This window comes from Conger conger, chromosome 1 (assembly GCF_963514075.1).
Source record: "Conger conger chromosome 1, fConCon1.1, whole genome shotgun sequence".
NCBI classification, from domain to species: Eukaryota; Metazoa; Chordata; class Actinopteri; order Anguilliformes; family Congridae; genus Conger; species Conger conger.
In genome coordinates this window covers 43,984,816-44,001,278 of record NC_083760.1, presented here as the reverse complement: position 1 = coordinate 44,001,278, position 16,463 = coordinate 43,984,816, and the positions used below count along the sequence as shown (strand labels likewise).

The 16,463-nt window shown below is 41.7% G+C and overlaps 1 protein-coding gene and 1 pseudogene across 2 annotated transcripts in view; both read left to right on the top strand.

The window, feature by feature from the left end:
• The window catches only part of scfd1 (sec1 family domain containing 1), a 105,484-nt gene extending 103,538 nt beyond the window's left edge, over window positions 1-1,946 (top strand). For both annotated transcript variants that reach the window (XM_061240232.1, XM_061240242.1), the window contains exon 25: window positions 1,719-1,946. In XM_061240232.1, coding sequence (XP_061096216.1) covers window positions 1,719-1,742 — 24 coding nt within the window. In that variant the 3' untranslated portion in view covers window positions 1,743-1,946. The remainder of the gene's footprint in view (window positions 1-1,718) is intronic.
• Window positions 1,947-13,634: 11,688 nt separating this feature from the next.
• LOC133126665 (uncharacterized) lies at window positions 13,635-14,721 on the top strand (annotated as a pseudogene).
• Window positions 14,722-16,463: the final 1,742 nt, after the last annotated feature.

Below are 16,463 nucleotides of genomic sequence, written 5' to 3'. Positions count from 1 at the left end.
TAATGTTAGAAAAATAAATACATTTTAAGACCTCTTGCTATTCCAGAAGTGGACGTTTCTGTAGAATGAACTAGGTGTAAATGTGTCAGATGACCATCTAGAGAAGACTACAGCAGCATAACCTCAGTGGGTTTACCATAAGATGCAACCACTTAGTAAGCCTCAAGAATATAATAACCAGGTTAAAGTTTGCAAAAACATACATTAAAAAATATGAAACAAAGATCAACCTGTGCCAAAGTGATGAAAAGAGGAAAGTATGAAAAAAAAAAAAAAGTAAGGTCTGATGATCCAAAGCATACCACGTCATCTGTCAAGCATGGTGGAGGTAGTGTTATGGCTTGCACATGTATGGATGCCACAGGAACTGTCTCACTTGGTATGCTGATTCCTACATGGTTCACCCAATATGGATCTAAAAACCCTAAAATAAAAACTGAAAGTCTGCACTTAAACCACATCATGACTGTTGTATTTCCACTGTTTGTTTGCTGGAGTACAACAAAAATAACCAAAATTGTGTCACTGTCCAAATACTTAAAGAATGCACTGTATATTTACTGTAGATAAAATATTGATACTTGCTGGCATTGTATCGACACTATATTGCAGAAAAAAGTATAACAATACTAGGCTGTATCAGTGTTTTCTCCCACCTCTAGTATTGTCACAGCATAGTATCTTCTTCTTGAAAAGTGTCCTGGAAGCATTTGCAAGCTGTTATCAAGTAATCTTGCCTTAATATTTGAAGGAATGTGTCATGTTCAACTTTGTAATTTTTGGTGCATTTACGCATCATTCAGTTGGTGAATAGCGTGTCCTATTGGCTGATAAGGGATCTTTGAGAAACAAATGGCAGAAACTGACTATTTCTTTGTTACGTAGATGTTTTTACATTTCAAAAAACGCTATTATTCAGTTAAAAATATTTAGGAGCGTATTACCTTTACAGTGTTGGGAGTAATTTTTTATTTTAATTTTATTTTTAGATATTTTTTAGGCCTTTTTCAGCTTTATTGGACAGTATATAGTATAGAGAGACAGGAAGAATGGGAGCGAGAGAGAGGGGAAGACATGCAACAAATGTCGGACGGTCGGATTCGAACCGCCGACGTCGCGGCTCGCAATGAGCATGCGGTCAGTGCTCTACAGGCTGCGCCACCGAGACACCTGAGGGAGTAATTTTAATAAGTTCAAAGAAGGCATCGGCTCTGGCCTTTCAATGTTAAGGAATTATTTGCTATAGTGGCACACCATATGACCAGACACTTATGATAATGCACAAGAGATTGTCTTTGCTTGTAATGATTCAACTGAAAGAATCTTCAGGTTCTCTGCTTCAACGAGTCGACCACTGGGTGATGGAGTATGCTATTATGCCGATTCAAACACAGCCTGGGTCTTATTTTCATAGTGTCTGACACATGCTTTGTAGTTATTACTATGACCTTTGGTATGCACTTTAAGTCACTTTGGATGAAACTGTCTACTAAATAAATATAATATAAATTCTAGTTAAAATGGTAAAATACACATTCAAATGTTCATTCAAGAACAGAAGTTGGGAAATAGAAATGCAAACATTAAAGTAATTGATCTACTTGACATTCCTTTCACTATATTTTTATTTCTTAATTTTGCTTGAGTGTAAAGGTATTAATGTGGTATTATTGCCTTGTAAGATCTGATTATTAATATTTCTGTTTTTGTTTCCACAGCTTTCCCAGCTTGGCCAAAAGTAAATGCCGGAGCATTTCTTTTCTTTCTTTCTTTTTTATAATAGTGAACTATAAATCAAACCCAGAGTTAAGTGTCCAGCTTTCCTTCCAGCTCCTACTTCTCTAATATATCTCCATATATTTGATAGTGTTTACTAATTTAGTGAACAGATTTATTTCCATCACTGTACACAGGTCATAAATAAAGTTTAACGATCTTACACACAATGAAGTTGTCTTCAATGAACCAATATAATCCTGGCCTGTTTTTATATTCAGTTCAAGGTTATTATTTTACTACTAAGGCTACTTTTTCCAATTTTGCTAAATTATAAGAATCCACAGCTGGCAGCCCAAGTTCAGAGTGCAAGTAGCTACAGTAGGTTTGTTCATTGCCCAAATGAAGGAAGCCATTGTCATTGTACTAAAAGAACCTTGATGGATTCATTACTGAAGAATACTGTGCAAATATTTGTAAAAGTGTCTTATCAATGTTCTTATAACTTAAGACTGTTATTTAAGAAGCTTCATTGAGTATATTATACACCTGAAAAACCACATCGAATGCATACAGAGTTGTCTTTTTTTTTTATGTTGCAAAAAGGACATTTATTCCATATGCTCTGATCCTGCCCCATGGAGGAAAATGATTGGTATGCAGTGCCAACATCCAAATGCATTGGAGTGAATTTTTTCCTTGTTTATACGTTTTAGGAAAAAGTTCCCTCCAAATGTATTGGAATAACAAGGTCAATTCCTGTTTTGTTTATATTCTGAAGACAATTGTGTTTGAGGTCAAAAGATGTACATGAGATGACAGATATGATTTTCAGCTTCTATTTCCATGTATTTTTATCATCCATCCATTATCTTAACCCGCTTATCCTGAACAGGGTCGCAGGGGGGCTGGAGCCTATCCCAGCATACATTGGACGAAAGGCAGGAATACACCCTGGACAGGTCGCCAGTCCATCACAGGGCACACACACCATTCACTCACACACTCATACCCACAGGCAATTTAGACTCTCCAATCAGCCTAACCTGCATGTCTTTGGACTGTGGGAGGGAAACCCACACAAACTCAGGGAGAACATGCAAACTCCACACAGAGAGGCCCCGGCCGACCAGGATTCGAACCCAGGGCCTCCTTGCTGTGAGGCGGCAGTGCTATCCACTGCACCATCCGTGCCGCCTGTATTTTTATGAAGATTTGTTAAATAATTTAGAACATATCACCTTTTGTAACAGACCACACAATTTTTAGGTGAGCAAAAGTATTGGAACATGTGACTGACAGGTGTGTCCTGTTAGATTGATTTGATTAGTCTAACAGGAGTTGTCTCCTCTTGGTTTCACCCTTGGGTTTTGCCTGTGAAGACTACATTTGTGTTGGAAGCGATAAACCAACAGACCAGAGAGCTGTCTTTGTGAGAAAAGCAAGCCATTTTGAAGCTTAGGGAAAATCAATCAGAGCCATTGCACAAGCATTGGGGATAGCTTGTTCAACAACAGAAACCAATTGCGTACTGAGCAACAGACATCAACGGGTCGACCAGGGAAAACAACAGCAGTTGATGACAGAAACATTGTGAGAGCTGTGAGGAAAAACCCCAACACATCATTACAAACAATCTCCACAGGGCAGGGGTGAAGGTATCTCAATCAACCATTTGAGCAGCAATATATGAATTGGCCTTGCTGTTCCAATACTTTTTGAAGGGACTGTGCATGTAGGCAACGGTGTCCAAAAAATATTATATAATTTTATTAATATGGCTTTGATAGCAGCAAAAAAATTGTCATTGGAAATCCTCAGAACCACCTGCAGTGAAACAGTGAATTCATGAATTATCATCAAGTTATATTCCATTACATAAGATTTTCTTTAAACACACGCCAGACAAACTCATTATGAAAATGAGGATGGTAGGAATTACAGGAACCATTTCAGAGTGGGTTCGGAACTGGTGGCGAGAGAGAACACAAGGTGCCTCCTACTACTACTCTTTATCTGAGCAGTGTTCAGTGCTGGGGCCACTGCTCTTCCTCATTTATATACAGTGGTATGAAAGTGTTTGCCCCCTTCCTGATTTTTTTTTTTTTTTTTTTTTTTTTTTTTTTTTTTTTTGCATATTTGTCACACTTAAATGTTTCAGATCATCAAACAAATTAAAATATTAGTCAAAGACAACACAAGTAAACACAAAATGCAGTTTTTAAATGAAGGTTTTTATAATTAAGGGAGAAAAAATCCAAAACCTACATGGCCCTGTGTGAAAAAGTGATTGCCCCCCCCCCTGTTAAAACAACTTAACTGTGGTTTATCAAACCTGAGTTCAATTTCTCTAGCCACCCCCCTTGGGCCTGATTACTGCCACACCTGTATAATAAAGTGCAAATCAGAACCAGGGACAAGTGCGCTGAAGACCCAAGAGGGAAATACGATTCCAAGTCCTAGAGTGATCACTTAGATAAAACTTGAACCCTTGAAGAATAATCATAACATTCCGAGTCAGAATACCATGGTTGGCAGATAGAATACCCCAAATGCTAAAATAATTAAACACAAAGTGGAATTGGCAAACATTACATGTTATTTAGCTGATGCTTTTATCGAAAGCAACTTAATTGATTAGACTAAGCAGAGGACAATCTCCCCTGGCTACATTAGGGATTGAACCACCAACGTTGCGGCTCCCAGACATGTAGCTTAGCCATTACGCTACACTAACGTAACCTACTTTACCTGTAGCTGGTAAAGTCACAAAACATTATGTTCTGTGTGACTCACATCTGACTGGTGCTAGTCAGATTAAAATTTCCGTTGGATTGGAATGCCCCGGAAATAGTATTACTGATGAGACTGGCATTCATTTTCTATGAGTGTTGTCTAAATTCCTCATATTTTCTCCAGCAGCAGCAATGAATTACAGCCCCAAAGCTCACATTGCATTCAATTAACTAGTTATCCAGTTATTTGAGAACTAAAATAACTCTTTACTTAGCTAACTACTCGCAGCTCGTTTCTCAAGTTTTGAGATGGTATTTAGGAATACAGTTTGTATGGCGGAATGCATCAGTGTATTGTCAGACACTGCCGTGACTTCACATTCCTGGGTTGAAAAATATGGTCTTTTTTCAACTGGGCATTTGACTCGAATGTGTCTGTCGAGAGAGCAGTCAGGTCCTACAACTGTATAGCCTAGCCTAGTTCCAACTCTGTCACAAAATTAGTCTCTTGACAAGCTCCCAAGACTGTTAACTTGACCATGATCACAATTAATCAGTTAAAACCTTGCATTTGAGATTTTTTGTGCAACATTTGGTATGATTTAGACTACTCTCCTCAGGCCTCTTTGTGTACTACTAACAATGGGTATCCTGAAGATGCGTTAATGCAGTCTTTTAACAACACAATGAAAGTAGGGTTGGACGACTCTGGGATTTCTGACCCCCATTAAAAGACCCCTATTGTTGCATAATGGAGTGGTGTTTGCCCAACACAATGTAGCTCACAGATTTACTGCTTACGATCATTTCCTAGCTATAGGGTTCCATTTTGCCAAAAATAAGTCCACTGCTTTTCACTACACTGTTGTTACATTAATGGCATTTGGCAGACGCTCTTATCCAGAGCGACATACAGTTGATTAGACTAAGCAGGGGACAATCCTCCCCTGGGGCAATGCAGGGTTAAGAGCCTTGCTCAAGGGCCCAAGGGCTGTGCGGACCGGGAATCGAACCACCAACCTTGCGGGTCCCAGTCCTGTGCCTTAACCACTAGGCCACCTGTTGTCTTTGTCTCTTGTCTGTCTATTGTCAATGCCTATTGCTTTTAGGTTACTGTACATGTGTTGGTGTGTTTTGCCCTCGCCGTCGACTGTTTTGTCAACTATGTGACGTATAGTAGCAGTCAAACTTTTGGACACCCTTGTCCTTTTCTGTTTTTTCCTATTAATGTTTTATTTTCTCTGTTTGTAATCAAACAATTCATATGTGGTCAAAGTGCAGATTCTCAGCTTTTATTAAAGGTATAATAGGTAATTTCGGACTTCTAATGGTCTAGAGAGGAATGGCAGCAACAAACACCTTCAAACCACAACACGGTTTATCCCACCCCTTCTTTGTAAACGCACTGATGTTGAAACGCCATTGGCTGTGACAATAGACCAGACCTGGGTACTTTGAAGAACTTTGAAGTACACACCCCTTCTCGAGGGTAAGTATAACATAGTGGGAATATGATATTTTACCTAAATTAGTAATATCTTTTGTCCAACAAGCTGAAAGTATTTTGAGCATTTCCATACCACGTTGACATTTTTATGAGTAGTTTTTGAGAACGAGAGCTTTGTTTGACACACTGGATAAACGGATAAATAGATAGATAGATATTCAGCACCAGTGTCAATTGACATGAGCTAGCTAGCTCCGTGTCTTGTATTAACAGTGCCTCGGTTAGATAATGTCCAAACCACACTTGCAAAACGCATGCAAAACACGAAAATCGTACCAACACATTTAAATAACAAAACAATGCACCCCCCGGCCCAATGAGCTTACAAGATTTCCATTTTAATTTAAAAATCATTTTTTTAATATATAAATTTACTTCAAATTTTTCCCCTTTTCTCCCAATTTGGTAGGCAATTGTACCCTATCTAATCCAATTAGTGTTAGCAGGGGGATACACTGCCCACACCCCGTCCCTCGGCAACCCTAAGGGATCTGGTAATCCGAGAACAACACGTCTTCTTCAAGCCATCTTGTCTCATGCTCGTGACCATGGTTCCGAGGCGCCCGGGGTGCTGTTATGGCGGCGATCCGCTAACCCTGGCAAGTCTCTCCCTCTGGAGCAGCAAGCCAATTATGCCGCTCCATGAGAGCCGCCAAACTTGGCTTTTGGCAGGACCGGGAAGTCCGCTGCATCTTTTGAAATAAATGTATTCTTTATTACACAGGGAGGACTCATTGACACATGTCTTATTTTCAAGAGTTCCCTGTTAACAAAAATCAGTAGAAGCAGTACAATATGACCGAAAATACATTTAAAATAGATCTATGCATTTTACAATAGAAACTAATACAATTTAAAAGTAAATCAGATCATAAATTGTACAAAACACATACAAATCTTCTTTGCTTATTGTACAGTTTTCTGAACATCGATTTGCATGGCTGCTACCATTAGTTCAGATATGCACTATGTACTTATGTAATTTGGCAGTGATTTCCTCTTTAAATTTCTTTTACAGAGCATTAATTACTAGAAAGTAACAATCCTCAGCTGCCCAGTGGTTGTTTGAAGTACACCACCATAGTTACAGTACCCATAGCAGGTATTAATGTATTGTTGGAAAATTGGAAGCCCTGTCAGTGCGCATAGGTCAAGATAATGTTCTCGGTGCTTCTGTGAATTTCCTGTCTTTTTCGGCTTTTGCCAATCATTATCTCTTTTTTAAAACATAGTTGTTGGGTTGAATATAAAAGTGATTTAACCTATTGTTAACCTAACACACACGTCATCCATACACGTCACTCTGTATCTTTCGCTTTTATAAGACAAACTAAGCAGCAGTAATCTTTGAAATTATACAGACATACTAAACATTTGATTTAATATTATCTTCTAATATTCTTTTCTAATATACAGACATACTACAAACATTTGATTAATTATTCTCTTCTAAGTGAGTAAATGTACGTTGCATTCTTTGCATTCTTTGCTCTCATTTAAACAGTTTTCACTGTGGTTTCTTGCGTTTTCATAAGCTCAGCTATAATTAATGTTCTAGGTTCATTTGATAACAAGCAGGGTACATGTGATATATTGATTATAAGTCACTTGCATATAGATACACTTCTGGCATAAAACATCGAGAGTCCCGGAGAAATCTGCTGTAAAGGCATATCTTGCTTTGCCTGTGTCCCCAGCTGGCTGCTGTGTAATTCAAGCACAATTTAGCAGTTAATCAGTTTGAAACTATACAGGGTACATATCATACTTTAATGCGGATATATTGATACACTTTTAGCATACATCATCGCGCGCTTTGGAGGAACCGGCCTGCTCATCAAGGTGGAGTCTGATTTTGACTTGTGATTGTTTATCATGCTTTTAGGAGGGAGATCTTTTGTTCTGTGAATTTTCCCCTACAAAATCACCGGACTTGATGCAGGTGCAGATGGAGACTGGCGCAAGTGTCGAATAAAGCTCTGCTTTTCAAAAACTACTCATCGTAAAAATGTCAACTTGCGATGTAAATGCTCAAACTATTTTCAGCTTGTCTCTTAGAACCAATTTCCATCCAATGAGGTTGAATTATTGTACAGTTATACAGGTGCAGAGTGTCAGTTATATAGGTGCATAGTGACGGGCCGTCAACTGTATATTTTGAAACCTGGATTTAAGGACTATAAACACAGGCAGAGGGTGAGTCAACATGTCAGTGCCCTTTTCAATTATATGAAGGGATTTACAATGGTCTTGTAACAATGTTTTAACACAAAATTCTTACCTATTGTACCTTTAATTTGTCTCCAAAATATGGTAGCCCACCTTAGCTTTGTCCACATGTATTACAAAGTATTATTGTATATTGCACTGTTAACAGCAATATAATTCATATTATGGTGGTTATTTAGATTAATTTACTTTTTAGCACGTAGATTGAAAATTATCTAAGTTTACATCCAAGAGTCTTTTTTAAAATGGAGGTACCAGGTTTGCCAGAGACTGCTTCATCCTAGTCTGAACAGGGTTTTTGTCTTTGCCAGGCAGAAGGATTCCTAATTCTGATCAAAATCAATATGCTGACAGCCATCAGTGTCTTCAGCAACATCAAAGGATGCTCGCCTCATTATGGTATGCCCTGCCTTTGCCAAGCTGGCACTGGAACAGTCTGTGTGGCGGTCTGCTCAATCCAGGTGCAGAGAGTAATCAAGCGGTCAAACAAGGGCAGTGACCTGGACCCCCCCCCCCCCCCCCCCCGCCCAGGTCCAGGTTGTAGCCTGTACAAAATATTTGCATTGAGCAGGCACTCTAGCACTTTGCCATGCGCTGGCATGAACAAATCTACGCAGCCGTTGGATAATATGGCCAATTAGTCTGTACAAGCTGATTTTTCTGGTCTGAGTCACTGAGTTACAAAGAAGATAATCTGATAGTTGGAGAGCCGTATGCTGTTTTTGGTTTCACCTCAAGATCAACAATTAATTTTGAACCAAGAATCGAGCTAAGGTGAGACAAGCAATCAATACAGACCTTAATCACATAATTCATTACAATACCACCCCCCCCCCCCCCCTCCTTGAAACATAATACCTAATTCCAGCAGAATACATTGTTAGCATTTGAGAAATACACAATTCCTGAATTGTTGTCATAATTGAAATTGCTTTCCCCTAAGAGCCTCCAAACCATCCACACTAAAAGCTGATATTTGCAGCGCTCTAAATCAGTGGTTCCCAAACTCGGTCCTGGAGTACCCCTGTGTATGCTGGTTTTCCTCGCAACCACAGTTGCAATCCAAAGATTTCAAAAAGCCTACCCTCTTAGACCACATTTTGGTAGAGAGCTATGCATACAGAAAGAATACAATTCCAATGTTGATATTGTGCTTATTATGCTATATTGCACACAATGCATATATTTTGCAGAAAATGTACATAAATAGTGGTCAATTATTTTTTTAACTGATCAAATTAAAAACACACTTCCTTGCACTTTAGTAACAAATATAACTCTGACTAAATATGACAAATATAAATATAAGCAATAACAGGGTCAAAGATCACCTCAACAAAGTGATGTTGGCGAATGGAAACATTTGCAGATATGAATGTGTCATGAGGTAGACAGACACAGCCACCAAGCTTACATTAATTATACTGCGCAGATGTCGCCTGGGGGCCCTCTGTGATAAAAATAAATACTTTTTTTTTTTTTAAGTATAATAATGAGTGGTGGAAAGCACAAAGATGAAAGCTTCACTTTGACCCAGAGTTGCTAATCCAAGCCCCCCTGCCCTGGTGGTTCTTCAGAAAAGTATTCAGAACGCATGAGCTCTCACGAGGTGACTGAAGCAGGACTAAACTGCAACAGCAGAGAGGCAAAACACAGTGCTCAAAGCATTTGATTCACTTTAATCAGACAGGGAGTTATTTTGCACTTGGTATGTGTAGACTCCACAGTATTTGAGAAATACCGTATTAATGGCATTCACATTAGAATTGAGAATTAATTTTTTTATCATTTTCTGCCAAATCTTCTGGTTGTACTAATCCTGGGAAATATAGCTAGATCACAGGTAGCAACCAAAGTGTGCCACAAATGGTCCTGGTTTTTGTCCAATCCAAACTTATAACTACATAACTGGTCAGGTTTAATGAATGCAAGTGACCATGTGTTAGAGGCATTCCATCAAACTCCTGTGATCAAACAGATGGAACAAAAAGTAAAAATATCACTGGTACCCCAGGACCAGCCAGGGCTTTCTACCCTTGGGCTAGATGCTAAGGTACTGTGAAAACAAACCAACTGTGATGTAATGGCTTTACATTGGTTTTGGTGTGGTCACCCATCTAGGCGATCACATGACACTCCCACGAAAATATGGTGACGTTAGCATAAAAATATCACAGCCTAACTTGGCTAGTCTGAGCGATATGTAAGACAGCTCTTAGAGGACAAGCTTTTCGAAAGAAAAAAACGCTGGCAGAGCGCTGGGAAATGGCTAAATATGCTTCTATACACTGAGAAAAAAAAGCAGTGCACTTGGCTTATGTATCTATGACAACATCTCACCTAAACATTCTAACATATACTGTCCATCCGAAGATATCGCTTGTTGTTGTTTGTTTTTACTTATTAGACTATCGTATTTTTGTTTAGTTTTTTTAGAAGAAGGGATACAAATAATTGTTTTTATATCTACATTCCACACTCAAAACACCGTATTTGATTTTTATTTGACTCCCCCCTCTTGGGTGGTCAACTTTATTTTTAATAATACAAAATATATACATAGAGGAAGAATAACAGTATGACGCCTTTGAGAGGGGGATAAAACTAAAGATAATAAAAAGCAGAGTGTGGAAAGAGTGACATTTGGACACGACCAACAGACAGATAGACAGGCAGATGAACAAGTGAGTAGATAGGCAGGATTGTTGCCTTAACTGGATAGTATGGAAAAGGGAGAGGAGAAAAAATAAAAATAAAGAGAGGAAAAGAAAATTGGATATGGTATTGCATGAAGAGTGTTTCTGGATTCAGATTATGTGAGTATATGTTGGTGAGGGTGGGGTTGGGGGGGATTAGTCAACAGGCAAATTAAATGATTTTAAGAAAGGAACCCAAATGTTTGTAAAGTGGGAGCTTTGGTGCTGGTGTGAGATTATTTCCATGGATATGTGTTCTTTGAGAAGATTTAACCATTGTTTTATGTTTATTGTGTCTTGTTTAAGAGGATGGTTTTCTTGGCGATAGCTCGGCAATGAATATAGGTTTGGTATTTTCATTTGGTTGGTTCATTGTTCAGTGGTCTCCTAGTAGACGGAGGGATGGACATAGTGGAATGCTGCATCTCATAATGAGAGATATTTGGTCTGACTTGTTTCCAGAAATGGTGAGTTGGTGGGCAGAGCCAGGTCGAGTGGAAGTAATTATCTCGGGTGTTCAAAGAGCAGTGAGTGCAAGTGCAGTGTCCACAAATCCCATTTTATCTTTTGGTGGGTGATATGAGTTCTGTGAATTACCTTATATCGTATTAGTTGTATGTTAGTATTGATGGTCATCGTGAAGGTGTTCCTACAGATTTTAGTCCAGAAGTCTGAATCATAGCAGAGTGATAAGTCTTTTTCCCAGGCTTGGAATGGGAGGGATATTATTAGGTCTGTGGTTGATATTAGTTTGTATAGTTTGGAGATAATGTTTTAGGTTTTTTTTTGGTTAATTGTTTTGTTGATTATTTCATTAATTTCATCCATTAGTGGAGGTGGTTGTATTGCTCTTTCTCAAGTTCTTATGGACCAAATCCCGGACGGTGATGAAGGTGCTATCCTGAAAGATATGTTGAAGATGTGTGATACCTTCCCGGTGGTAAAGGTGTTTTGTTAAGTAAGAAGTTAGGATTGTACCATTGGAGCGTATTTGCATGGGGTCATTGCGAATTTAAAGATTTTGTATATTTTCCACCATGCGTGAGGACTTTGCTGTCACAGGGGGACTATGGAACTGCCAGTCTGCCACTCGGAAGGCTGACTTCATCCCTGCGTATGCCTCCCTCCAGTCCCTACAATTCCTTGCCCTAACTGAGACCTGGATCACACCTGACAACACCGCCACTCCCGCTGCCCTCTCATCCTCCTTCTCCTTCTCGCACACTCCCCGGCCTTCCGGCCGTGGCGGTGGTACTGGTCTTTTAATTTCCCCCTCGTGGAAATTCTCTGTTCTCCCCCTCTCTGACCTGTCCATATCCACTTTTGAATTCCATTCTGTTGCAGTATCCTGCCCTACTAACCTTTTCATTGCAGTTATCTACCGTCCTCCAGGGCCCCTGGGAAACTTCCTTGATGAGCTAGACACCCTTCTCAGCTCCTTCCCTGAGGATGGCACCCCACTGATTCTCCTTGGAGACTTCAACATCCACCTAGAAGCCTCCCAGTCTGCTGCCTTCCTACCGCTAATCCACTCTTTCGGCCTCTCCCTGCAACACTCTCCTCCAACCCACAAGGCGGACAATGTCCTAGACCTTGTCTTTGTAAGGAACTGCTCATGCTCCGATTTCACGGTTACCCCTCTGCATACATCTGATCACCACTTCATCTCATTCTCCCTCCCTCTTCCTCCCCATCCTCCTCCCCCTCCTCCCACCCACACTTCCTCAGCCCGCCGTAACCTCCGCTCCCTCTCACCCTCTTCCTTTGCCAACACCGTCACCGCCTCACTCCCCCCTCTCGAATCCTTCTCCAAACTCCCCGCTGACTCTGCATCTGCCACCCTCCTTTCATCTCTCTCCTCCGCCTTTGACTCTCTCTGTCCCCCTGTCTCAAAGCCACCTCACACATCCCCTCCCAGTCCTTGGATATCTGACACCCTCCGTACCTCCAGGGCCAGCCTCCGCGCAGCGGAAAGGAAGTGGGGGAAATCCAGAGACGCTTCTGACCTCATGACTTACCAGTCTCTCCTGGCGGCATTCTCTTCCGATGTCACTGCCGCCAAAGCAAAATACTATCAAACACAAATTCAGAACTCTGCTTCTAACCCCCGGAAACTTTTCTCCATTTTCTCCTCTCTCCTCAACGCACCGCCTCCTCCTCAGTCCTCCTTCGCTGCTGATGACTTTGCTGATTTCTTCGATGAGAAGGTCACAGTCATCCGCAGATCCTTTACAACCACCGCCCCCCTCACTGTGCCCTTCCCCCCCTCTAGGCCCATCCCTTCCTTTTCCACTTTCTCCCCCCTTACAGACTCTGATGTTTCTCAACTCCTGCTCTGCCACCGCCCTACAACCTGTGCCCTTGACCCTATCCCCTCTTCTCTTCTCCAAACTATCACACCTGACATTCTCCCATTTGTCACCTCCCTTGTCAACTCCTCCCTGTCTTCCGGCTGTTTTCCGGCATCCTCCAAGAGGGCCCACATCACTCCGCTGCTAAAAAAGCCTACCCTGGATCCCTCCATCATCCAGAACTACCGCCCGGTATCTCTTCTTCCTTTCCTTTCTAAAACTATAGAACGAGCCGCTTCTACTCAACTTTCTTCCTTCTTTTCTAACAACAACCTGCTAGACCCCCATCAGTCTGGCTTCAGATCGGGCCACTCGACAGAGACTGCGCTCCTCTCCGTCAGTGAGTCACTTCATGCCGCACGAGCAGCCCCTCTCCTCTGTCCTCATTCTTCTAGATCTCTCTGCTGCCTTCGACACTGTGGATCACTCCATCCTCCTGTCTGCCCTGTCAGCAACGGGCATCTGTGGCACAGCCCTGGACTGGATTGAGTCCTACCTCTCTGGTCGCTCCTTCCAGGTTGCCTGGGCTGGTTCGGTATAGACACCTCGGCCCCTCGCCACAGGAGTTCCCCAGGGCTCAGTCCTTGGCCCACTTCTTTTTTCTCTCTACACTCGCTCCCTTGGCCCTGTGATCACTGCACATGGGCTATCCTACCACTGCTATGCGGACGATACCCAACTCTTCGTCTCGTTCCCGCCGTCTGATACGCAGGTTTCAGCCCGTATCTCTGCTTGCCTGAGGGACATCCAGAGCTGGATGGACAACCACCATCTAAAGCTCAACCCAGGTAAAACTGAAATGATATTCATCCCTGGTAATACCTCTCCCCATCTGGATCTCTCCATTTCCCTCGGGGATACCACACTCACGCCGTCACCCAGTGCAAGGAACCTCGGCGTGGTGATGGACAGCAGACTGTCCCTTTCCGAGAACATTGCGGCGGTGACCCGGTCTTGCAGGTTCTTCCTATACAACATACGGAGAATCCGCCCCTTTCTCACCCCCTACTCGACCCAGCTCCTGGTCCAAGCGATGGTTCTGTCCCGCCTGGACTACTGCAATTTCCCTCTTGGCTGGCCTCCCAGCGTCCGCCATCAGACCCCTCCAACTCATCCAGAATGCAGCAGCTCGTCTGGTCTTCAACCTTCCCAAATACTCACATGTCACCCCCCTGCTTACTTCCCTCCACTGGCTGCCTGTCATGGCTCGCATCAAATTCAAAACATTGGTGCTAGCCTTCCAAGCAGTTAAAGGGTCTTCCCCAGCTTATCTGCAAAAAATCATCAGACCCTACACCCCTGCCAGACCTCTTCGTTCAGCCTCCACAGGCCGCTTGGCACCTCCCCCTCTCAGAACCTCCACCTCACGCTCACGACTACTGTCTGTTCTGGCTCCACGGTGGTGGAACGAACTCCCCGTTGAGGTCAGAACTATAGAATCTCTCCCCACCTTCAAGCGCAAGCTGAAGACACACCTCTTCAAGCAGCACCTCTCCCCATCCCTCCCTACCTCCCTGTGAACCTTAATTGTTGTCTCTGACTTGCTTTGTGTATCGGTATTTTTAGTTGGCTAGGTAAGCAGTGTTTGGATAGTTAACTTTGGTGACTTTTGCTCTGAAAAAAAAAAAGGCCCTTGTCCTTATCTTTGTTGTACAGGTAGCAGTTGAAATTGTACTTACCTCTAGGGTCTTTCAGCGAACTTATCCCTGGTTATGGGTATGCACTTTGTTGTACGTCGCTCTGGATAAGAGCGTCTGCCAAATGCCAATAATGTAATGTAATGTAATGGGATGGAAATTTCTTTACATTCTGATTGTTCTATTTCTATCCATGGGTTGTCCTATTGGTTGGGATGAATCCAGTTTGTGATGTATTGTAGCTGGTTTGCCAAATAGTAGTGATTAAAGTTTTGGGCTTCCAGTCCTCCTTGAGTTTTGAGTTTCTGTGAAGTATTGGGGCATTTTATTTTTGTGGTGGAGTTTACCGGAATAAACTATTTGTGTTGGGCGGGGTCGTAATCATTCTGTAGAAGTAGTTAATTTTTGTTAGTATGGTCATTTTTACAGTTGCTATTCTGTTTGTCCAACGATTTAAATCATCTTCAATTGTATTTAATAATGGAATGAAATTAAGGAGGAACAACTCTGACAGCTTGGTGGAAATATTTATACCCAGATATTTAATATTGCTAGTGGCGGTGATGGGTGTGTTATGAGATGTAGCATTCCAGTCGGCACTATTTATGGGTAAAATAGTTGATTTTGTCCAATTTATAGCATAGTCAGGGACACAAAACGTCTGGGACAGTAGTGCTATTTTTGTAACTAGCCCACTAGCAGCCCTGTTGATCTCCTCATCTTCATGCATTAGTATCTGGGTGAAATCACAGGCTTTATTGATCAGCAACTGCTTCATGCAGAAGTTTAATGCGAATTAACAGATAATTACACAAGACTTTCCTGTGTTCAGAACTGGGCATTTTTCACAAATTGCCTGCCCACCAGTCTCTCAATAGCTTAAGGGTCTACATTAGGTAAATGGTTGGAATTCATATAGCACCTTTATCCAAAGCACTGTTCGATTGATGCTTTTCCTTCACACATTCATACACAGTGGCGATCGGCTGCCATGTAAGGCACCAACCAGCTTGTCAGGAGCATTTAGGGGTTAGGTCAAGGACACTTTGACACACCCAGGGCAGGAATTGAACCCTCACACTACCACAACTGCCAGACAACTGCTCTTACCTCCTGAGCCAATGTCGCCCCAATGTCGCAATGTTGCCAAGGTACCCATAGTCAATGGATCCATAGAGCTGCCTACAAAAGTGGATTAAATACTGCATTCCACCAAAGATAACACTCAACATTTGTAATAAAACTGGCTTGCAGTTAGTGAATAATGTCAGCCTAGCTATCATTTATTTTTAAAGCCATTGTATTATCAATAGACATGATGATAAGCTGTACCACCTCTGCCTGTTAATGCTGGTTAGCTAGCTAGCTAATTTCACATAGAATAGCAGTTGTTCCTAGGTGCAACATACAAAGGCAGCCATTACAATCTGCAAAAGGACAACATGTGACATGCCACATTGGCCAATACATTTTTGGTGCTTTTCTGTGGCTGTTCGCTTCCACTTATATTTCAGTTCTATAGTCGCTCACCTTCATAGAACCTGAATGGACATCTGGCAACTGGGGTGTTTCTCTATGGGCTCATTCCAATC